The following is a 25,247-nucleotide window of genomic DNA, read 5'->3' on the forward strand; positions in this document are numbered from 1 at the left end:
TCTACTAATAGAATGATTTTTGGAAAGTCGAATAACTCAATGAAAATCACAAGGTTTTTTTTCCCAATTAAATGCTGTAAAATTTATAAGCAATCAACTTTTACTGAAATTCAGACTACAAAATTTACAAGTCTGTTTGAGGTAACTTTAAAGAAGTTTGATTCCATTCTTTAATATACAAAAACAACCACCACATTTAGCAGCCAATAAAAACTGATGAATTCAAATCTTATTTTGCTTTTTATTCAATATCAGAGAGAAAGGGTAAATATATCTGTACACACTTAAATATACAAACATTTGTCTTACATATTCATATGTGGGAAGCTTTTCTAGTTGGTCACATTTTAAGGATATTCATATTAAAATAATGAGAATTACAAATTGTTGGAGGTAAGTTAAAACACAGCCATGTTCTCTTGAATCAACTGAACCAGTAGTTCTTGCCTTCCTTTTACTGCCCCAAAACTGGAAAACTAAGGTGAAAATAAAACGGTGTTTCAATTTTATAGTAATTCTTTTTTTTTTTTTTTTTTGGGGTCCAGTCATGGGGGCCTGAACTCTGGGCCTGGGCGCTGTCCCTCAGTTCTTCAGCTCAAGGCTAGCTCTCTACCACTTGAGCCACAGTGCCACTTCCGGCTTTTTTCCTTTTGCTTATGTGGTGCTGAGGAATAGAACCCAGGGCTTCATGCATGCAAGGCAAGCACTGAGCCACCTTCCCAGCCCTCTTATAGTAATTCAATCAGGCCTATTAATAGGCCTCTCTATTTGCTAATCTTAGGTAAAATTCAACAACTTTCAAATTGGGTTACTGAGAAAGAAATGAATTTCACAGCTGGAAAGAGGAATTGTAAAAACCGAGAAGAAAAGAAGTGGTGGAAACAAAAATAAGCACGTAAGAGATGATGCCCGTTTTTTTTTTCTTAATTGTACTCCATTGTTTTGGGGTTCAATGAGTTCCCTGACAATCTGTGCAGCTCTACTCTGAGATTTTCCAACTTAAAGAAAGCTGTTTGTGTATTCAACAACTTAATTAGATAGCATAAAAATCTGTACTACAAATAACACTTCTTTGGTTTTAAAATACTTGTAACTGGGTAGAAATGAAAAGGTGTATCATCAAAGGAAAAGGTTTATCTACTTTATCTACCAGATGATTTTCAGCAGGCTCCTGTTGAAATGACTGGTATAACGAAACCAGCTACTTCCTGGGCATTTAATGGTGGGCAGTGGTAAGGGAGAGGCCTGCCAATAGAGTACGGGCAGACTTGGGGGGTTCTACTCCAGTCTTAATTTATCTCAATGTAGATGTTCTGTGTCTTTAGAATTCCTCAAGGTGCGGATGTGTGCTAGAATTCCCAAATCAGGTTCTCCCATTTTGTAACGGCCAATTTGATTGGTTTTAAACAGCTGACATGAGGAGGAAGAGCCTGACACCAGCACTGGCTGAGGAAGGTTATGGGGATTCACTCAAGACCTACACCATGTCTGAAAATTCACCTTTTGCAGGGTGGCCATAGCTCATCCTAAAAGAGGATGGGTGGATTATGCTGTGGCCAGGGACAGCTGGATCCTGTTCATACTGGCTGCGTGTATTCTTGCCTTCCACAATTAGGAAACACTGAAGTCACATCTTAATATCAAAGAAACCTCTTGAAAAGTAGTTATGCCTTATAGAGCAAATCATTTTTTAATAGTTCAAGCAAGTTTTCCAAGAGAGAAAAACTACTAGTGATACAAGTTACTGCAATTTTTATACTCACATATATAATCCAAGGTGAATAAATGATATCATAACTGAAATAGCTTCATAGACCTGATAAAAGCACACACTGGTTTTCACAATAAATGAAGTATTGTTATATTACAAATACAGATTTTATTCTTTAGACTGCTAATATGCTTGTGTGTGTGTGTGTGTGTATGCCGGTTGGGGGCTTGAACTCAGGGGCTGGGTACTGTCCCTGCACTTTTTTGTTCAAGACTAGCACTCTACCATTTCATCTACAACTCTACTTTGGGCTCTTTTTTGGGTGGTTAATTGAAAATAGGAGTCTCACACATATAACCAACCTGGGCTGGTTTTGAATCACAATCCTCAGATCTCAGCTTCCTGAGTAGCAAGGATTACAGGCATGAACCATGGGCACTGGATTGTTAATCACCTATTTATAAGGGATAAAGAAAATGTGTGCACTCTTTGAACATATGCACAATTGTTTGCTCTTATGTGTTAATTTTTTTCTGGTGGCACTGGGGTTTGAACTCAGGGCCTTATGCTTGTTAAGCAGGTGCTCTATAGCTTGATCCATACCAGCCCTTTTTCTTCTTTTCTAGTAACTTTTCTTGCATTCTACAGCAGTAACTCTCACAATGAATAGATAGGTAAGCTGTGTGATTTATAAAGGACTGGTCATTTAATTTCATAGTTACTTAGATAAATATTGACTTTGAACTATGGGCTCCAAAGTAGACCTTCAGAAATGTTTGCTATTTTTGATATAATAAATAAAATTTTATTTCATAGTATTAAAGAGCCAGTACTTGTACAGGGCCCCCCAGGAGAGATCCTAAGGCTGTGAGTCTGTTGGAGTGTTGCTATGATTTGCTTTCTCTCCAGACACCGAATGCTTCAGAAACTGACCAGTAGCACCAATGTATAATCTTGATCGCATGGGCCATTTCTGAAAAAAATAATTTTTAAATAAGAATCCAGTACTTAGTATAACAAATATAACATATTCTAAAAATTCCAAATATCTTTCATGTAAATATCAGATGGCCAGGGATAATTATAATCACGAACCCCAATAAACAGAAAACTCCTAAATGCAAATAATAAAGTAAAATACTGGTTAAAACTATAAAAATAACCATGTATATGTGGACAAGAACTACAAGAAGTCAGTGCAGAAATAGTGTAGAAAAAAATATAGTTAAAAAAAATTTTTGTGGTCAGTTCTAGGGCTTGGACTCTGGACCTGGACACTGTCCCTGAGCTCCTTTCGCTCAAGTCTAGTTCTCGACCACTGGAGTCTGAGCACCACCTCCAGCTTTTTCTGTGATTAACTGGAGATAAATGTCTCACAGACTTTCCTACCCTGGTTGGCTGCAAACTTGATCATCAGATCTCAGCCTCTGGAGTAGCTCGGATTATAAGCATTAGCCACCAGCACCCAGCTTACTTGAAATATTTTAATTTCAAACTAAGCCTGAAATGAAATTAAAATGTAGCGCTAAAGAATAAGTGCTCCAGAGGTACATGCAAACAGAGGCAGGTTTACATAGCAGCATCCCACCTAGCAATGTGTGATCCTGAATTAAATGTGTACTACCTTTATGAAAAAAAAAAGTGCCCAATTTTATACTAAATATACATGCAATGAAACTGGAATGATGCAGAGAAGATTAGCATGGTCCATAAGAAAGGATGATAAATTCATGGCACAGTCCATACTTTAAGGTTCTGATGTTCTAGTACACACTGGGGGGGGGGGGGTGTGTGTGACAGATAATGATAATGTACTTTATAATTCTAAGAAGCCTGAAGAAAATTTGAAATCTTGTATATTTTTAAGACCTTGATATTTTGAAAAAATAAAAACCTTGAAGACAAATTGAAAACCTTGAATAGTTTTACCACAAAGAAATGACAAATGTTTAAAGAAATAGATATGCTTAACCTGATTTGAATCCTGTGTAGTATACACGTGTTGTATTGCTATATTACATAAATATATACAACTCATATGTGTAAATTAAAAATGTTATATAGAGAGACTGGAGACATGACTTACATAGTAGAATGCTATCCCTGACTGAACAAGTCATGTAAGTGTGCAAAGCCTGAATTCAAGCCCCAGTATCAACACCAAAAAAGAAAAAATGTATGAAAGTGTAAAAAAGAATAAAATGGGCAGAAGAAGACTGGAAAGTCTATTTATATCCACTAAAAGTTTCATTTTAACATCTCCAAATGTGATGTGTGACTTTGCTCCTGGGTAGTTCAGTTCTTTTAAGATTCTGGCTGGTACTTCCTGTATTATACCCAAATAAAATACAAAATTTGTGTTACTGGAAATTTAAAAATAAACTAGTCTTATTTAAAAATAATCTAGCATGCATGAAGCCTTGGGTTTGATTCCTCACTACCATATACATAGAAAAAGCTGGAAATGGTGCTGTGGTTCAAATGGTAGAGTGCTAGCCTTGAGCAAAAAGAAGCTCAGGAACAGGGCCCAGACCCTGAGTTCAAGCTTCCAGACTGGAGGAAAAAAAGATATCTGGTTTGTAGTGTTTTGTTATGGCAGTCTCAACAGACTAAAACATTGTCTGGGCAGAAATAGTCTAGGGCAGAAATCAATTTCAGGTACAAGATTGCTGGCTCTATTATAAGCCAGTGCTCACTATCGTATAACTTTGCCCCATTTTTATAAGCATAAAAAATTTCATGCACAAATCTCAGATGTAATTTGGAAATTATGTAAGTTAAATTCACCTAAAAACAAATAAAAGGAAAATATTACTGAGTGCTCCTTGCGGATACTGAGATCCTACGGTGTTGAAAACTGCTTGAAATTAAGTTAAGGACAAAAGTGAAGGAATCTATTCCTTACTTCCTTGCTAGGACATATGTAATTTCCTTTATAAGAACTTTCTTTTATTTACAAAAGGCTTATTCAATTACTTTATTTATTAAGTAATTATTTTTGCAGTACTAGGTGTTGAATCCAAGGACTTGCAGCATATGTGTTCTAAGACTAGCCCTTTTGTTTTATTCTTCTTTTTCTGAGAATAAGGCTTGGCAACTTTACCTGAGCTGGTCTTGAACTCAAGATCCTACTGTTTCAGCCTCCCACATAGCTGGAATTACAGCTTATTCAACTGAATTAATTTAGATGCAGTTTACTGTATGCAAAATAGTTTTTAAGAATCAGAAATTATCATATTGATTAGATTACATGTCACTAGGATATCAAAAGAAAAAATAGTTGACTGATCTACTGTCTACTTTCCAATGTTTCTCTCACTGTGTAGACTGATACAATCCTGAACTCTGCTTCCCCTTCTCAGAATTAAAATCAGGTAGTGTCATTAAGCTTAGAAAAAACTAGTAAACTTATGATTAACTGGAACTGAAACTGAAACTGAAGGTCTTAGAAACATATTCTTGGTCTAATTATATGACCGCCAAATAATATAATCTGATGTTTATTTTTAATTATTATTTTTGTATGTTATGAGACATGCTTAAGGGGCACAACAATGAATAAAGTCATCTGCTTTGCTTTTTTCTCACTACAGAAGTCTGAAATATATTCCTGTTTTTCCAGAAAATCATTGCCCCTTGAACCATAGGTGCTGACTGAAATAGTTGATGTCCCAAAGGAATAAAAGTCCTAGGAGCCCAGTCTCGTACGTCTTCTGATTTAACTAGAGACACTTTTTTCTTTTTGATGCCAGAGATAGAGTCCAGGGTTTTGCTACCACTGAACTACCCTCCAGTCTTTTGAGATACAGCAGATATCCCTAACAGTTCTAACATACTCACAACCTTGGTAATAGGACTGATGCTTAAAAACTGTGAAACTGAAGTAAAAGAGTGTGTGAATATGATGGCTGTGTTTTATATGTACGTAACTAGAATAATAAAACCCATGAACATTTATTAACAAGTGGGGGTGATAAAAATGAGTAATAGAAGGGGTGAATTTGACCAACTAGTTGTGAATGGAAATACCACAATAAAACCCCTTTGTACAGTTAATATATACTACTAAAAATCTATTTGGTCATCATGGTATGTTTTAATAACACTATGTCATAAGTCAGAAAAAAACAAGTCATTTTGGCATACATACTAGGCTCTAATAGTTTACAATAATCCATTAGTTTTCCAAAATGTAAAGATGAACAGAATTACTTTATTCCTTTTGCATTAAAGATAGACAGTGTCTGTGAAAAGAAAAAAAAGATGTAACAGGCAGTTTTCATTATATGCTAAACCTCCACAGCACATGGTGACAGTGTGATTGAGTAAATACAATATTCACCCTTACAGTATTGCACTCATGTTTCTACTTTTGTTTTCATCTCAGTAATGTGTTCATTTACAGCAACAACTACAGCTGACTCATGATCATATTCACTGTCCTAAAATAGTGTGTGGTTTTAAATGTCAGTTCTTTGATGTTGAACAGCAAGCTCTTTTTTAAATTTCTTTTCTTCTTTTTATCTTGTTGGTGTGAGTCCTGGGATTTGAACTCAGGGACTGGGTGCTCTCCCTGAGCTTTTGTTCTCCAGGACCAGTGCTCTACCACTTGAGCCACAGCTCCATTCCTGGTTTTTTGGTGATTAATTGAAGATAAAAAATCTCTCAGACTTTCCTGCTGGCTTCAAACTGTCATCATCAGATCTCTGTCTTCTGAATGGCTGGGATTACAGGGATTAGCCACCAAGGCCCCACTAAATTTCACTTTTAAGAGATAATGTTCACCCTTTGTACAAATTCTAAAGATAATAAAAAATATTTGACCTCTAAAAATAAAAGAGATCATCTTCTGTTTTCTACCACTGTCTCTACGGATATCTTTTAAAATCACAATCATTGATTCAATAAGATTTAATTTTTCTTATAATAGTTAAAACTATAAAACATTGGTACATGAATAAGGTACCAAAAAGCTTTCTATGCTTATTTGTTACATTTAACACTGGTGCTTCTAACATTGCTCATTAAAAAACAAAACACTTGACAAAACTAAGGTGAAAATTTACTTCTCATTCTGAACTTTATCTCCCAGGAACTATTTAACATATGCTTTCTACATTAAAATTGATTTAATATTAAAATAAACCTTCTCCGAAAACATTGCAAATGTTATGTCAAAAGTGTTAGTGTTATATTTGAATATTATTAGTGTTATATTTGAATACCAATCTAATGCCCACTGTAACACAAAATCATTAATTAGAATGAGTGAGATTCATTCAGCTGAAATTTTTATATAATTTCGTGAATAGGATGGGGTCTATCATAAATAAATAATGGTATTTCACATTTTATACTTAATATTTGAAATAGTTTGTCTATTATCATCTTGATTACATTTGCAAAGTAAATTTGGCTAAACTCTACCCCAGAACTGTAAATACAGTTAATATTAGGTATGCTTTATACATTTCAACAACAATTCATCCTTAATTATTAAACTCTGAGGTACGTAAAACTAAGTCCTAATTCTACGTGTATATTAAAAAACTTTAGAATGATGAAAACAAAAATTCAAAAATATGGATTAAACAAGTATATCTTACGTATTTTTAATAGTATGCCAGCTCAAATACAAGATTTCAAAACAAATCTAGAGGAAAAGGTAATAAACCATAGTCACATACATCATTATATGTAATAAATATAGATAAGCATACATTTACATAGGCAGTAGGTATTAAATCAGTCATACATTACATTAAGAATTATGACCGTTTTTAACTATATGCAAAGAAATTATATAAAATACTCTTGGCTATTTACGTTGCAAAATTTATAGTATTTAATCAAGTTACTCAACATACATGCCAATCTGACAATTGAGTAAAACATTACAGTCTTAGGTTCTTGGTAGCTGTCTATTCTATGATGTTTAACCTTTAAGTAGCTGAAATGTTATTCCACAGGGATATAGAATGATCTCCTTGATTCTTACGGGGAAAAAAAATTAACTTTTCCTAGGATTACTTAGGGTCAATTCTATGGCTACGTTTAATTCGTGAAACCTTTGGAACATCCCATGAAAAATACAATGGAAATGTAATTATGTAACTAAAACAGCCTTGTAAAGGGTTATAAATATAAATATTTATATTTATACTATTGATTACCAGGATATGTAACCAAGTCCCCCATTTCTCACCTTGAAAGGTGGAAAATTACTAGGGTGCCATTCTGTAACAGGCCAAGTCCCCTACCCTGGCCATCCCAGGTTTAAACGTCTCGCCCACTGCTTCTGCACTGTTCAGCTGTTTCTCCTAGCGGGGACCTTACCCCCGGTGTCAGCGGACTCAGGTCGCTTTCCAGATCTGTTGCCCACATTCTTTACTGGGAGAAAGGAGCTTGACAGCCTCTGCCCAAGCGGTGAGAGGCAGGGCGGCTCAGGGTGTCCCGGCGTCCCCAGCCCCGCCCCGCAGTGCGCCCTGCCCGCCTACCTTGACCGGGTGCAGGTAACCTTCGCCTCGCAAGGTGCCCAGCCCGGGATCTGCAGGCGCCTCGGCGTCGTCCTGCAGGCTGCGGGTGAGGTGGGCGATGTAGGTGGTGGCCAGCAGCAGCACATCCAGCTTGGACAGTTTGGTGTCGGGTGGCACCGACGGCAGCGTGCGCTGCAGCTCCAGGAACGCGTGGCGCAGGGTCTGCACGCGGCTGCGCTCCCGCGCTGCGTTCGCCGCCGCCGGCCGCCCGCCCCCGGAGCGCGCTCCGACCACGACTCCGGGGCCCGCCGGCCCCAGGCCGGTTCTCACTGGGCTCGAGTCGCGGGTGGTCGCAGCTGGAGACGCCGGCTCAGCGCGGGCGCTCAGGGGGCTGCTCGCCGGGCGGCCGCGGTCCATGGCGACGTCTGGCACCGCGCGCACTGCAAAGGACGGCAGGCGAGGTGAGGGGAGGCGGGCGTTCGGCCACGGGCACCGCGAACGCGCTCCCGCCGCACGCCGCCCCGCCGAGTCGGGCTCCTGGACGGTGTGTGTGTGTGTGTGTGTGTGAGCCGCGGGGGAGGAGTGCGGGCCGAGGGGCCAGGAGGACGCGCGTCCCTCCGGCCGTTCGTCCCGGGGCTGGGAATTTCCGCGGGAGGAACGGGGAACGCGGGCCTGCCTCTCCCCTGGGGGAAGGCACCCGCCACCGCTCTGGGCCCGGGGACCTCACCTTTCCTGGAGCGGCTGTGAGTGCGGACTCCGAGGTGTGAGCGCGCCGCGGGCGTCCAGCCGAGTCTGCGTGGCCAGGGCCCGCGGGGTCACTCCATCCTCGTCCGGCCCAAGCCGAAGGCCACGTCCAGCTCTGCCGGGTGCGTCTATTATGTCCTCGCTCGAGGCCAGGCGAGCGAGGCACGGGCGGCGGGCACGTCCGGCGGAGCTCCGTACTCAGCCGCGTGCCTGCACTGGGGCCGCCGACTAGGTGTGGAGCGTCCCGAGGGCCAAGGGACGGTCATTAATTACGGCGCCCGGCGGGGGGCGGAGCGGGCGGGCGCCGGGCTCCGCCCCCCGCGCTGCGCCCAGCTCTCCCCGCGCGACCCTCCAGACGCGGGTTTGGTGGGCGCCCGCGGGGCCTGTTCTGCCCGGGGCTGAGCCCTCTGGGCTGACGGCGGTCCTGCGACCTAGGCCCGCCCTCCCCCCAGGCCCTCGCGGTCTGTGCCAAGCCTGGCGGGGACGCTGCCTTGGGGCCGAGGGCCAAGAAATGAGCGCCTCGTCGGGGCGCTCCGTTTGCTTGTCCCGCGAGGTGAGGGGACTGTTGCCCACCGCGCTCCCGCTCCGAGCCCGCGAAGATTCCTCTGTGGCACGCTAGGACATCTTCGCACAGCAAGGGATGGAGGCCGTCCCTCTCCGGTGACGGACCCCGGCCGCTGGCCCTGGTGTTCCCCGGGCTACCCCGCTTTCGTTTCGTTCGCTGGTTCTGCACGGGAGCATAGCTTGCAGGGGTGCGGGGAGAGTCCGAGCGGGGAGAGTCCGAGCGATAGGAGTGGACCCCAGACCTGCACCGCTGCCGCTGCCGCCCGTCCTGGACCTGCCTCCGTCTAAGGTGACTTCTTAGGGGCGGAACAAGTTTCTAGCAAAGTAATGAGGACATTCTCCAAACAATGTGAAAAGGGGGATAGAGTCTCTTCTGTTTGGGGGTCAAAACAATACCAAAGTTAAAATGTCACGGAAGAAACGACTCTTGTATATGTTTTTTGTATATCTTCCAATAGCTGTCTTTCCAGATTGGAAAGCAGAGCATAATAGTGTCACTTGTCATACTAGAACAGTCCAGTTCAGGCACAAATTATATTTAGTGAATCAGAGCCATCTCCAGGCTTCCATCCCAGTTCCCATTCTGTAACTAGATTAGTACCTTAGGGGGAAAAAAAGTACACCCAAATTCCTTTGGTTCAAAAAGGACTTAAGAAAGCAAATCTTTATTTTCCCAGTAAATCGCGTGCAGAGTGATAAACACAGATCGTTGAATTTGCATGTGGAAAGCAAAGTCTCCGGTTCTACAAAGAAGCAAATCAAACAAGAACTTAACTCATATACTGAGACACCGTTTAACCACAGACCCTTCAAAAGATGTTGTTCAGTTCCATACAGTGAGGAAATCAGACCACTTGAGGATGGTATTACTCCTTTTCCACAAACACATTTTCATTTACTTTTGGGTTTTGGAGAAGGTGAGGTTCATGTATATCATTATTTGTTAGCAACTTTTCAGATTCCTTCAAAGACAGATTCCTGTATTTATATGGAGAAAATGGAAATAGTGTTTAATTGTTTTAAAAATGAAAGTATCCTCTCCCCCCCCTAAGAGCAGCAAATAGAATCTGGGACACGGTAACTACAGTCAAGGCTAATGATTAGCTCCCTCCATCTTGCACCCTTGGCACGTCCCCTAGGCGTTTCTGCGGGTAGGGTGGAAAGATAACAAGGCTCTTCACCTCCAGCAGCCAACTGAGTGTCCTGTGCTGCAACCACTGCTTCTTTTGTCCTACCTTTTGCCACTCTGTGCAACAGTCTCCCTAAAGCCCCCAGCAAATCTAAGTGGTCCTAGCTCCTGAAACAAACCACTATTTGCAGTTAAAGACAAAATTTGAAAATAGTATCTCCATGATTACATCAATAATTAGTAATGGATGGCACTTATTTATAACTTTATGTGTATCAAATGCTTTTTTCTCACTTAATTTTTACTAAAACTGAGGACTTTGCACTTTACAGTTGAGAAAATAAAGCTCACAGCAATTAGGTAATTAGGCAATTTTGTTCATAGAGCAGCTAGTAAATGGCTGAAGCAGTGTTTAAATGAAGCAGATTGATCATAATGTTAGTGGTGTTTGTCATACTGACCTACTTAATATTTGTGTTTTATACTTTGCAAAGAATTTTGTATCCTCTTAAATAATTTGACTCTGTATTAGCAGTCTAAATTACTGTTTCCCTATCTTTCTTTGATATTCTTAGTTGGCTAGTCTTCAAAAAAGTATGGATGACTTTAGAGTGATAAAGATTTTATTGGGTGTTGTATTGGTCTTAGAATTACTCTTTTTTTTCCTTTGGTGGTACTACTCATGCTTGCTAGGCAGGTTCTCTACCACATAAGCCACACCTCCAGTCCCTATATTCTTTTATTGTTGTTGCTGATTAAATAGTTGTACAAATGGGTTACAATTCCGTAAATCAGGTCATGAGTCACACCTTCCTTTGTTCTCCCCATTTTCCCCTCAACCCTTATAATTTGTCTTTCCCCCCTATATTTGTCATTGTAATAATTTGTTAAGGTTGTCTTTAAAAGCTGGGCACAGTGGCCACACTTGTAATCCTTGCTACTCGGGAAACTGAGATTAGATCTCAGTTTGAGTCCATCCTGGGCAAAAAGCTCCTAAGACCAACAGAAAATGCTGGACATTATAGTGCAAACCTGTCATTCCTAGCTATGACTGGTTTGGACAAAAAACAAAATCCCATCTCAAAAATAACTAGAGCAAGCTGGGCTCACACCTGAAATCCTAGCTAACTTAGGAGGCCAAAGGCTAAAAGGATCATTGTTTGAAGACTGGGCAGAAAAGTCTGTGAGACACATCTCCACCTAACCAATGGAAAAGCTAGAAGGATAGCTCAAGTGGTAGAGCACCAGCCTTGAGTAAAAAAGCCACACAAGATCATGAGTCCCTGAGTTCAAGCCCCAGATCTGGCACACACACAAAATAGCTAGAGTAAAAAAAGAGCTGGAGATGTAGCTCAGTCAAGAGGGTACCTAGCAAGTATAAAGCCCCAAATTAAAGCCCCAAGCTGAAGTTTTAAAATGCCTTTAAACATGTCTTTATAGTGCAAAATATAGTGAAAATCATATATAATAAAAAGGTTTTGTTTACATAATTTATATAAAAGATAACATGTATATAATTATATAGCTATATTTTATATAAAATGTTTTATCCAATATATCAATTGCAGCTTTTCTTCACCATTCCACTATTTCCCTCACTATTTAAGGCATAATATACATAGTTATATTTACCTTTATGAGTGCATAGCTGGACAGGTTTTGATGAGCATCTGTAGTGCTGTTACCACCACAATGAAGACACACAGTATCTCCTCCAAATTCCTTTGTACTCACTTTTGTAGTTAACCATTTGTCCTGCTTCCAGTTCCTGGGAACTACTACTCTGTCTTCTCTACATTAGTTGTCAGAATCTCATACATATATATGTGTATATATATATATATATATACACATATATATGTATATAATATACATAATATAATTAACTCTAGTTCTATCACTACCATAATGCCTATGAGACATATCCATATTATTGTGTCAATGGTTCATGCCTTTTCATTGCCTAGTAATATGCATCTATACAATAGATTGTTTATCCCCAGGTGAGATACTTTTGGGTTATTTTTCACTTTGTGGGTTGGCTTTTTTTTTTTTTTTTCTGGTTGTTGTTTTACTACTGGGACTTGAACTTAGGGCTAGAGTGCTCTCCTTTAGCTTTTTCATTCAAGGTTAGCACTTTACCACTTGAGCCACAGGTTCACTTCAGACTTTTTGGTTTCCTGGTCCTAGGGCTTGAACTAAGGGCCTGGGTGCTGTCCCTGAGCTTTTGTGCTCTAGGCTAGTGCTCTACTATTAGAACCATAGCATCACTTCCAACTTTTTGGTGGTTAATTAGAGGTGAGAGTTTCACATACTTTGCTACCAGGACTGGCTTTGAACCATAATTTTCATATCTCAGCCTCCTGAGTATGAGCAAACAGTGCCTTGCTTCACTTCAAGGTATTTTGCTGGTTAATTGTAGATTAAGAGTCTCACAGACTTTTCTGCCTACGCTATCTTTGCATCAAAATCCTTAGATCTCAGCCTCTGATAGGAGCCACTGATGCCTGGCTGTTTTCAGTTTTTAATTACATATAAACCATTATAAATATTCAGGCACAGGTTTTCTAAACTTAACTTTTCATTTCAATTGGAAAAATTACCTAGGAAAAGTGGGACTGCTAGATATGGGTACATGTATGCTTTACTTTGTAAGAATACATAAAACTATTAGTGGCTATTTTATTTTTTCATTTTCCTTAAAAGTGAATGAAAGTTCTATTGTTCCATTAATCATAGCTAGTAATTACTAATGTCTGTCTTCTTTTCATCCTTTAATATATTTTGAATATACTAAATATATTTTGAATGTATTTTTCCAACCTAGATATCTTGCTTGCAGCTAGTCCTGTTTCTTAAATTCATGTGTACTACCCACACCATTCTGGAGCCATGTATCAGCAGTTGCCTTTAGCTGGTTATGCTCTGCCAAGTTCACCTTCCCCTACGTCGTATACCTGTTTGTATGAGAACATGCTTCACAATTCTTAGTGGAGTATTTGAGAGGTGGGTTCCTATGCCTGTGCTTCTCCAAGCCTCATTTTTCCTATCTGTAAACAGCACTGTTGTTGATAGTGTTGTTTTACTAAAGGGTGTATTTTAAAAAGATAAAAGCTAATAGAGTTCTTTAGAATTATGTCTTGTACAACTCTTGTTCACAATCAAGCCATTGATTGAGAACAGAAATCACAAAAACTAGTGTAATCTCTTCAAACTAAAAACTTTTTGGAGGGAGGTTTTCTCAAAATACAATTTAAAATGTTTTTGTACCAGCACAATATATTATTTTACAAATGTAAGATTTTATCCGCTTCTAATGCATTTGCAAAACTTTCTACTTCAGCTTTATTGCACAATACCTATAAGATAACTAAAAATACTTTTATGTTGCTTACTTCTATTTTTTTTTAGGGATGAAGTGGGCATCTTATTTTCTAAAGTCAAAATGTTAACACCATTCCTACATTACTGGTACATATTAAGTTTATTTTCCTTATGAAATTAAATAAACTAAGGTTTTACAAAACAAAAATAATATAAAGTTGTTTTTGAGCTTTGCAAGTGAGTTTAAAAACCTCCTATAGTTTGTGACTAAAAATATTATCTGAGTTTTAAAACTTATTTTTAAAACTCATAAATCTTCTGTTATTACTGTTCAATCATAGCACTGGTCAAAGGAAGTTATTTGCACTATTAAAGTTCATTTTTTAATGTAAAGAAACTTAATGCTTCCATATTTAGCAAGATATACTAGGTATTTTAGAAATACTTATAGAGTATATACCTTATATAAAATATACTTTCTTTGAATTATGAGTCCCAGAGATTCACATTCCTTACAGGTATAGAAGCCAAAAGCATTTAACCCAGCTAGCAAGTTATTTTTATATTAACAAGAGATGGATCCACTCTATCAACATTCTATGGGCTTTAGAGATAGATAAGTAATAAATTAACAATTTGCTTTTTTCACTGTGCAGTGTTGTTCAGTATTCTCAGTGGATCTTTATACACAGTATATAAATGCATTTAATGTCCATTTTCAGATTACTATGGCTCAAGCATCTCTTAATGTTTTTGAAGAGAGGAAACACCTGTCAGAAGTATTTACTATGACAAATACAGAAAAAAAGCAATAATATGTACTTTTGTTTAATACCATATATTATTTTTAATTGAACAGTGAAGGAATTTGTTCAAAAGCAGCTTTAAATAAAAAGTAGTTTGACCTAATCTTTAATTAAACTGTACATTGATAGTATCAAGTTCAGTTTGAGGGTCAGAAACAACGTCAAGGAGTCTGACTTTTTCCTCCCTGTAGGGAAAGCAGGCTTGTGTAAATACACATGAGCACAGACTGCATGCGTTTGTGAAAGAAGTGGAAAACACACTCTGTCTCTCGACAGATGCTGCCTCACTGTGTTCCTTAGAGGACATAGGCCAGCTGTGAGGCGGAACCCATACTTTGAGATTTTTGGATTGGACAGTCTAAGCTGTGCAGTCTCCTAGCCTTGAGTGTTCAATACAGACTGTACATGTGTACATATGCTTCAGCTTATGCCAGTTCATTCTTTCCCTTAAAGCCAACAGAAGGGGCTGCTTCTGTCAATTTTCTAGAAACTAAAATCTGATTCTCTGTTTTTTAAAAAAATTATTTATTTTACTTTATTTTTTTCCACAGCTGAGGACCAAACCCAGGACCCTGCATATGGCTGGTAAGTACTGTAACTCTAAGATATATTCCAGCTGGGTATTTTGTGTTTAATAATTTCATGACCTTTCAGCTTTATTCTCATCTCTTAGCTTTATGTTAAATTACTAAAATGTTAAAAATATGCATACCCTGAAAGAAATCTTTATCAAGAGCTGGATGAAATTCCATAATGCATTTAGTAGTGTACTAAAAATAGAAATATAACCTTTTATTAGAAGCATGTAGTAAGATGTAAATCTTTGGGGATACTAAAACAATAATTTGGCATGCCTGAAGTGAAAATGCTACCTAAGGAAATAATAGACATTTGAAAGAAAACACTTATGTAATACTTTTCACAGGATAAAGCTGAAAACTCAAAATTGAACATACTCACTGACTTCTCAAAGAAACCCTCATTGTCCTGGCTCCATTTAGATAGCTTACCTTTTCAGTGTACAAGAATTTATTGCATCTAAGGTATTTAATGTCCCTAGTTAGGCAAATGAGGATTGAATGCTTGATTTGCTGTTTCATCAGTCTGGTCCTGGTGATCTCAGCTTTCCTCAGGAATATAGAATGTGTGTGGGCCACTACTGATCTACTTCAGTGTGTGCAGCAATATACAGAATGCACCAACTTGTGTGTGTGTGTGTACTGAGCCTTGAGCCTTGGACTCAGGGCCTCATGCTCTGCATTTTTTTTTTTGCTCAAGGCTGATGTTCTACCATTTAAGCCATACCTCTACTTCCAGCTTTTTGCTGGTTAACTGGAGAAAAGAGTCCCACACTTTTGTCTGGGCTGGCTTGGAATGATAATCTTCAGATCTTAGCCTCCTGAGTAGCTAGGATTATAGGTATGAGCCACCAGCACTCAGCTAGAATTCACCCACTTTGTTTTCTAAACCTGTGCATATTATTTATTGCTTTGTTTCCCACCTTATGAAAGAGATGTCGTACTTCTCAAAGTGCTCCAAAAAGAAAAAAGACATTAAGAACACTGTTGTGGAATAGATACCAAGTATAAATCTTCCAGAAACTATCAGGAGTTCTGTGGACAAAAAGGCTATGGTTTGGATAATAAAGATAATGTATGTTGTAGGTAAGCAGTAAAGCATATTCCCATATATCTCTCATTTTATTGTGAATGAATAAGAGGCAAGACCCAATTAAGTGTATTCCAGACTCACAATTCTGCGTCTCATCCTGGTAATCTACAGCTATCTGAAAAAGTACTAAAGCAAAAAAAAAAAAAAAAAAGCACTGCCTGGAAAGCAAGAGGGCTTGATTTCAAACCCCAATATGGCAAAAGAAAAAAATAAAACATCTTTGATCATTCAGACATCTTTTTTTCTGGTACTTTCCTAAGTCATCTCTCCTACTTCCGTTCCTGAACAAGCTATCTGGAATAACCAACAGTGAACTTTGTGTGTGTGTGTGTGTGTGTGTGTTTGGCTGAGAAGGACTGAGAACAGAGAACTACAAGACAAATGGAGGGCCTCTCTTACTACTGGCAATAGTTCTCATCTCTTTAAAAACGATAAACCATATGAGTATTTGAAGGAACCTACCCCATATCTTCAGCAGTTGTAGAGTTATCTTCTAGAGAACTTTCAGAAGATGCATTTCTATTTGCAAGGTAGTTCTGTATGTCAGAGAAAAAGACTAATTTTGGCTTACCCACATGTGGGTAATAAACAGGAACTATGTGATGCATTGTTTCAAAGTTGCCTGTAGCATAGAAAGAATGAAGAACATCTTGTTTTGAAACTAATAAACTGTTTTTAAAAAGACATACATAACAGTTTAAGTCATCTTAAGATTACATTTTATGAAATAGAATTTATAAAGCTTAGCTGGGTGCCAGTGGCTCACGCTTGTAATCCTAGCTACTCAAGAGGCTGAGATCTGAGGATCATAGTTCAAAGCCAGACGGAGCAGGAATGTCCATGAAACTCTGATCTCCAATTAACCACCAGAAAACCGGAAGTAGTGCTGGGCTCAAATGGTAGAGTGCTACTAGCCTTGAGCTGAAGAGCTCAGGGACAGCACTCAGGCCCAGAGTTCAAGCCCCACGATTGACCCCCCCCCCCAAAAAAAAAGCTTAATGGATTCACAGTAACATTGGTTACAAAATATCCAAGAGAAAACACTATAGACAAAATGGGCAGGCCAACACTAATACAAATATTAACTGCCTTGAATTTTGCTGTTTTGAGTTCATTTTTTCAAGTGTTTAACTACAGGTTTTAAAAAATATTTATCCTGTAGCTTTTAATTTATGTATTTACTTTTGTCTTCATAAATAATAAAACATCCTTTGCATAACCAAACCATACAGTATGCTGTTTACCTGTATACATATGGATAAATGTGTTGTACATCACACACATGTATCCATGGGTACCACTTATTTTAAGCCCAAGAGCAACACTTTGTTTAAAAGAGGATGGCAAATGTGCAGGGGAAAAAGGATTCATAACTGATCGAGGAAGAATAAGTATGCTTGAGAAATGGACAGATGACTTTCTACTGCAGTTAGCCTTCACTGAAAGTTTTAATTTAATTGAGCTTAAATTCTATTTTCAACATAGTATCCATTTGAAAATATATTTGAATACACCTTGTAAATTTTTGAAATTATTTCTTGATATATTCTTATTTCCCATTCATTCTAAAAATCATCCTTTTCCAACAGTAGATTTTGCTAACTTCCCTCCACACTGAAGGTAATTTCAAAGCAATAGAGTCTTATTGTCCTTAAGTCTACAATTCAGTGGTCAATGCCGTGTTTCATTTTATCTATACAGTACGTCTCTTTATCAGTCTATCTTTCTGTGGAGATATAGATTGTTTCCATATCTTGGCTATTGTGAGTAGGTGCTTTAGCGAACATAGGTATGTCAATGTTTCTTGGCAATCTTGAATTCATCTTTTTCTGAACAATACTCAGAATTGAGACTTCAGGATCACATGGGAGTCACATGTTGTTTCTTTTTTTTTTTTTTAGGAACCACCATAGAGTTTGTCATAATTATTGCATTATTTTGCATTCTCAGGGACAGTAGATAGGGGTTCCATTGTCTTAGCAAACCTTGTTGCTTCTTTTCTTTTTTAAAAATTATAGCCATCTTGGAAGGTAGAATGTGAAGCTCTTCATAGTTTTGATTCGCATTTCCAGATGACTTGATAGTGGCATGTACATATTGGCCATTTCTATGTCTTTAGAAAAATATTAACTCAAATCCTTAGTCCACTTTTAAAATTGTGTTAGTAGGGTTTTTTTTCTGCATTGTACCTTCTCCTCCATCTCTTTCTGTTCCTGCTCTTCCTCCTTCTCTACCACCTCCCCCTCATCTTCCACTTCCTCTCCACCTTTTCCTCCATAGCCTCTTGATCTTCTTTTCCCTTCTGTTTTCTCCTTCTCCTCCTCTTTCTCCTCTTCCTTCCTCCTTCTCCTACTCCATTTCCTCCTCACTAGGATGCTATCTATCTCTTAGGTCTTTTGCATAGGGCTGGTGGTCTATCACTTGAGCAAAACCTCCACTTTCAGCATTTCTGCTTGTTAATTGGAGTCTTATAGACTCTCATGGTCCACCTGGCTTTGAACCATGATCCAAGAATTGCAGCCTCCTGAGTAGTAGTTAAGAATAAAGTTGTATCCGGGCGCTGGTGGCTCATGCCTGTAATCCTAGCTACTCAGGAGGCTGAGATCTGAGGATCGCGGTTCAAAGCCAGCCCGGGCAGGAGAGACCGTGAGACTCCTATCTCCAATAAACCACCAGAAAACCGGAAGTGGTGCTGTAGCTCAAGTGGTAGAGCGCTAGCCTTGAGCTGAAGAGCTGAGGGACAGCGCCCAGGCCCAGAGTTCAAGCCCCACGACCGACAAAAAAAAAAAGAATAAAGTTGTGGGGCTGAGAAGATGGCTCAGTGGTAGAGTGCCTGCCTTGCATGCCTGAGGCCCTGGGTTCGATTCCTTAGCACCACATAAGCAAAAAGAAAAAAGCTGGAAGTGGCGCTGTGGCTCAAGTGGTAGAGCGCTAGCCTTGAGCTGAAGAGCTGAGGGACAGCGCCCAGGCCCAGAGTTCAGGTCCCACGACCCAACTCAAAAAAAAAAAAAAAAAAAAAGAATAAAGTTATGAGTCACCAGCTCACATTTTGTATACTGTTTTAAAAATTACAAGGAGAGCCAGGCACCAGTAACACATACCTGTAATTCTAGCTTCTCAGGAGGTTGAGATCTGAGGATCGCAGTTCAAAGCCAGCTGGGGCAGAAAAGTCCCTCTGAGACTTTTATCTTCAATTAACCACAATTAGAAGTGGCACTGTGGCTCAAGTGGTAGAGTGCTAGCCTTGGGCAAAAGAAACTCAGGGATATAGTGCTCAGGCCCTGAGTTCAAGCTCTAGGACTGGCAAAAAACAAAAAACAAACCCTGAATAGACAGTAGGTCTCCTTGTCCTTGTAATATTTTTGTTAGTTGTGGGGCTTGAACTCAGGGCCTAAGTGCTGTCCTTGAAACTCTACCACTTGAACTATGCCATCACTTCCAGCTTCTTCTGTTTATGTGGTACTGAGGAATCAAATCTAGGGCTTCATGGGCTGGGAAGGTGGCCCAGTGCTTGCCTTGCATGCATGAGGCCCTGGCTTCAATTCCTCAGTACCACATACGCAGAAAAAGGCAGAAGTGCCACTGTGGCTCAAGTGGTAGAGTGCTAGCCTTGAGCTGAAGAGCTGAAGGACAGTGCCCAGGCCCAAATTTAAGGCATTTTGGGATCATATGTTAGTCATACTAACCTTTTTAAAAAATAATAGCCATCTTGGCAGGTATGATTTGATTTCCTTATAGTTTTGATTCATATTTCCTGATGACTTAATTACATTGCTTGTACAATTTTCTCATTTCTATTTCTTTGGACAAATGGTAATTCTAATCTTTAGTCCATTTTTAAAATAAGGTTGGGATTTATGTTTGTTGTTTTTTGTTGTTGAGTTGGACAACCACCACATCCTCCGTTGCCTCCTCCACCCCCACAGCCACTTTCCACCTTTTTTTCATACTCCTTTTTTTCATGCTCCTCCTCCTCCTTGTATACGTCTTTGTCTTTCTCCTTCTCATTGCCTCACTGTTAGCCCTTTTTCCTTTTTGGCTTAGGGCTGGTGCTCTATAATACAGCCAAACCTCCACTTCAACATTTTTGCTTGTTCACTGGTGACTTTATAGTCTCCTGCTTCAGGTGGCTATAAACTGTGATCCTCAGATCTCAGCCTCTTATGAGTAGTCAGGATTAAAAAGGTGAGCCACCAGAGCCCATGTTTGGTGATTTTTAGAAAATTTTTTAGAAAGAACATGTAAAGCTGGGCGCTGGTGGCTCACGCCTGTAATCCTAGCTACTCAGGAGGCTGAGATCTGAGGATCACGGTTCAAAGCCAGACCGGACAGGAATGTCCTTGAGACCTTATCTCCAATTAGCCACTCAGAAAACTGGAAGTGGTGCTGTGGCTCAAGTAATAGAATGCTAGCCTTGAGCTGAAGAGCTGAGGGACAGCACCCAGGCCCAGAGTTCAAGCTCCATGACCCACAAAAAAGAAAGAAAGAAAGAAAAAGAAAAGAAAAGGAAGAAAGGAAGGGAAGAAGGAAGGAAGGAAGGAGGGAAGGAAGGAAGGAAGGAACATATAATAAGAGCCCTTGTGTCTCTTTACATTTCACTATCCAGAACATTATTGTTGACTTCAAATACATTGTTGTAACATGTATCTCTAGACTTTTCCAGCTTCACTGAGGAAGCTAGAGGAATGCTTGAGTAATAACTCATTGCAAGTAAAATCATAAACCATTTGTTTTTTGGTGACTGACATCATTCAGGTTGACTCTTATTACTCAGTGCAAAAAGCTGAGTAATATTCTGCTTCATTTTATATATCGTCTTCATTTTCTAAATCTCCTTACTGCTCTGTGGACATTTACACTGTTTGAGAACGTTGGGTATTACATAGTGAACATAAATGTTTCAGTGTTTCTTGGCAATCTTCATTTTTCCTGAATAATACTCAGAATTGACATTGTAGGATCATATGGTCATCATATTACTCATTTTGTTTTTGAGGAACTTCCACAACCTATGTCCTATGGTAGCAATATTTTGCATTACTATTGACAGTAGATAGGGGTTCCATAATCTTCTTATCTTATCAAAATATGTTTTTTTTCTTTAGTTATAGCCATCTTGACAAGTGTGATTCTATCTCATTATAGTTTCTTTCACATTTCCTGACAACATAATTTTATTTCTTGTACAATTCTGTCTTTTCTTTTTCTTTGGAGAAATGGAAATTGCTATTGTTACTCCATTTAAAAATATTTGGCATTTTTGTTGGTTGGTTGTTCTTTAGTTGGACCACCTCCTTCTCCTCATGTTCATCCTCCTCCTTGTCCACTTCTTTGTCTTTCTCCTCCTTTCCTCCTCCTCTTCCTCCTCCTCCTCTTTAGTATACTGCTACCTCTTAGTGTTTCACTTAGGGCTGATATAGTTTCATTGAGCCATACCTCAACCTACCTTGCTTGTTCATTGGAGACTTACAGTCTCTCCTGCTGCAGGTGGCTATGAACCACAATCCACAGACCTTGCCTCCTGAGTAGTCAGGATTAAAGATGTGATTCACCAGAGCTCATCTTGGATGAGTTTTAGAAAGAACACATAATAAGTGCCTTACTGCCTTTACAATATTTTCAGTATCTAGAACATTACTGTTGGCTTTAAATACAATATTGGAAAATATATTACTAGACTTTTTCTGGCTTCACTGAATGAAGCTAGATGAATGCTTGATTAATATCTAATTTCACAATACTTTACCAAGTGCAATCATAATCCATTTGTTTTTGTCTGCCATATCAGTGAAAGGTGATTCTTACTGTTTCTCAATGCAAAAGGCTGAGTAATATTTTATATGTATATATTCTCCATTTTCTGTATCTACTTACCTCTCTGTGGACATTAGATCTAAATATCTATATTGTGAAATAGATCTCTAGTGAATGTAAGTATGCCAATGTCTCTTGGCAATCTTGATTTCATTTTTCTGAATAATACTCCAAATTGACCTTGGGGAATCCTACGGTAGTCATGTTCTTTTTTTTCCCCAAGGAAGCTCCATAGAGTGTTTCATAATGGTAGCATTATTTTGCATTACCATTAACAATAGATGGGGATTCCATTTTCTCCATATTCTTATCAAACTGTGTTCCTTTTCATTTTTTTTTTTTTTTTTTTTGGGGTCTGGTCGTGGGGCCTGAACTACTCCGGGCCTGGGCGCTGTCCCTCAGCTCTTCAGCTCAAGGCGAGCACTCTACCACTTGAGCTACAGCGCCACTTCCGGTTTTCTGGTGGTTTATTGGAGATAGGAGTCTCACGGTCTCTCCTGCCCGGGCTGGCTTTGAACCGTGATCCTCAGATCTCAGCCTCCTGAGTAGCTAGGATTACAGGCGTGAGCCACCAGCGCCCGGCTTCATTTCTATTTCTTTAGAGAAATGGTAAGCGCAGTCCTTAGTCTAGTTTTAAAATTAGTTTGCTATTTTTGATTTTTGTTTTGTTGTCTGTTGAGCTGCATCACTACTACCGCCATCATCATCACCTTTTCCTCCTATTCCACCTCTTCTTCCTACTCCTTTTCCTTCATCACATACTACTCCTCTTCCTGTTCCCCCTCCTGCTCCTTCTATTCCATCAAATCGCCCTTCTCCTTTCCCCTCCTCCATTTCTTTTCTTTCTCATCCTCCTCCTTTCCTCCTTCTCTTTGTCTCGCTGGCAGGCCTTCGCTTTTTGGCTTAGGGATGGTGATCTATCATTGAAGCAAACCTCTACTTTAGCACTTTTGCTTGCTCATTACAGACAGTCTCTCCTGTTACAAGTGTCTCTGAACCATGATCCTCAGACCTCAGCCTCCTGAGTAGTCAGGATTAAAGATGTGAGCTACCAGAGCCAATCATGGATGAGTTTTAGAAATGTTTAGAGAAAACACTTAATAGCAGCCCTAATGTCTTTACATCTTCAGTATCAATAACATTATTGTTGGCTTCAAATGCAATGTTGTAAAATATATCTATAGATTTTTTTTCTAGAGGAATTACTGCTTAGTATCCATTTCAACATACCTTAGTAACCTGAATATAAACCATTTGCTTTTTGGTAACTGATATATCACTCAGCCTAAAGTGCTGAAGGTTTATCCTGATTCATACTCAATGCCATATTTCTTTACCAAAAGGCTGAGTAATGTTCTATTTTCATTTTATGTATATATTTTTCTATATATATTTTTTCTCTATATATGTTATATTCTATGTTCATTTTATCTATATACTCTATTTTCTTTATCTGTTTAGCTCTGTGTCCATTTAGGTTGATTGCACATCATGGCTATTGTGAATACAGCTTCAGTGAACAAAAGTGTGCCAATGTTTCTTGGCAATCTTGATTTCATTTTTCTTCATAATGCTTAGAATTGGCATTGTGGAATCATAATGGGTAGTCATAGTTTTTTTTTGAGGAACCTCCACAGAATTTGTCATAGTTGTTATACTATTTTGCATTCTCAAGGACAGTAGATAGGAGTTCCATAGTTTCAGTATCTTTAGGAAACTGTCTTCCTTTAATAGCCATCTTGACAGGTATGATTTAATTTCAATATTGTTTTGATTCACATTTCCTGATGATTTAATTGTATTGCTTGCACACTTTTGTCATTTCATTTTCTTTGGAGAAATGGTAACTGCAATGCTTAGTTCATTTTTAAAATTAACATGCTATTTTGTTTTTCCTTTGCTTGCTTTTGAGTTGGAATACCACCTCCTCCCTCTGCCTCCTTTTCCTTTTCCTCTGCCTCCTCCTCTTCCTCCTCCTCCTCCTCATCTTCCTCCTCTACATTATTTGGAGTAATGTTAGCTCAAATCCTTAGTCCCTTTCTGGTATTTTTGTCTTTTTCTTTGTTATCTTCCGCCTCCTCCTCTGCCTCCTCCTCTGCCTGTTCCTCCTCCTCCTTCTTTTCTTCCTCTTCCTCTACTTCTTTTTCTTTTTCTTCCTTTCCTTCTCCTCCCCTTCATTGCAGAATTCTTAGCATTTTTGCTTAGGGCTGGTGTTCTAGTACTTGTGCCAAACTTCCATTTCTAGAATCTTTGCTTGTTAATTTGAATTTTACTGAGGTGGACCTCAGGCCTCCGCCTTCTTAGTAGTTTGGATTAAAGATGTGAGCCACCACCACCCATATTCTATGATCTTTTAAACATTATAAAATGTACACTTAACAAAAGACCTGTCTTTACAGTCTTTAAAGTATCAAGAAATTTGTTTTTACTTCAGATACAATGTTGTTGTATAATAATCTCTAGGCTTTTTCTAGCTGCACTGAGTGAAGCTAGTGGAGTAGTTGATTATAAGTCATTGCAATATGCATTAGATAAGTGAACTCATACTGTTTTCTGTGACTGATATAACATTCAACATAATATCCTCAATGTTCATCCATATTGTTAAACATAATTTTCTAAAGGGCTGAGTAATAATGGTCTATGTTTCATGTTCTCTATATGCTTTGTTTTCTTTATGTATTCATCTCTCTGTGCACATTTAGGTTTATTCCACACATTGGGTCTTGTGAATATTGCTGCAGTGAATGTAGGTGTGCCAATGTTTCGTGGTGATTTTTCTTTCAACATGTTCTGGATAATATTCAGAGGCTTCTTGATCATATGGTAGTTATATTTTCAACTTTTTCAGGGACCTCCATGGAATTTGTTATGTTTGCCCTATTTTATGTTCCAGCAATAGTAGGTAACAGTAAGTAAGGGTTCCATTTTCTCTATATCCTTACTAACTCTTTTTTCTTTTTTTCTTTTCTTTTTTCTTTCTTTCTTTTTTTTTTTTGTCAGTTATG

The 25,247-nt window shown here is 39.0% G+C and overlaps 2 protein-coding genes and 1 pseudogene across 2 annotated transcripts in view; 1 reads left to right on the forward strand and 2 right to left on the reverse strand.

Moving 5' to 3' along the window:
* Positions 1–671: 671 nt before the first annotated feature.
* Tcf24 (transcription factor 24) lies at positions 672–9,149 on the reverse strand. The gene is made up of 3 exons (XM_042666550.1): positions 8,915–9,149; positions 8,209–8,627; positions 672–2,684 (listed from the first exon to the last, which is right to left on the reverse strand). The coding sequence occupies exons 2-3, from the start codon at positions 8,602–8,604 to the stop codon at positions 2,571–2,573; spliced, it is 510 nt and encodes a 169-aa protein (XP_042522484.1). The 5' UTR covers positions 8,605–8,627; positions 8,915–9,149; the 3' UTR covers positions 672–2,570.
* Positions 3,363–3,461, forward strand: LOC122096508 (annotated as a pseudogene).
* A 1,003-nt stretch (positions 9,150–10,152) lies between the features above and the next one.
* Positions 10,153–25,247, reverse strand: part of Ppp1r42 (protein phosphatase 1 regulatory subunit 42) — a 53,511-nt gene continuing 38,416 nt past the window's right edge. Inside the window, exons 8-9 of the mRNA XM_042666538.1 lie at positions 16,888–17,047; positions 10,153–10,473 (exon numbers count right to left, since the gene is read on the reverse strand). Coding sequence (XP_042522472.1) covers positions 10,362–10,473; positions 16,888–17,047 — 272 coding nt within the window. The 3' untranslated portion in view covers positions 10,153–10,361. The remainder of the gene's footprint in view (positions 10,474–16,887; positions 17,048–25,247) is intronic.

This window comes from Dipodomys spectabilis, unplaced genomic scaffold (genome assembly GCF_019054845.1).
Source record: "Dipodomys spectabilis isolate Male_0828 unplaced genomic scaffold, ASM1905484v1 ptg000015l, whole genome shotgun sequence".
Lineage (NCBI taxonomy): Eukaryota > Metazoa > Chordata > Mammalia > Rodentia > Heteromyidae > Dipodomys > Dipodomys spectabilis.

Bases quoted from the DNA above. Each gene is read 5' to 3' on its own strand.
- Tcf24 (XM_042666550.1), bottom strand. From the start codon at position 8,604: ATGGACCGCGGCCGCCCGGCGAGCAGCCCCCTGAGCGCCCGCGCTGAG. The intron at 2,685-8,208 runs GTAGGCGGGCAG...TATTTTTTTCAG, and splicing joins GTTACCTGCACCCGGTCAAG to AAATGGCCCATGCGATCAAG.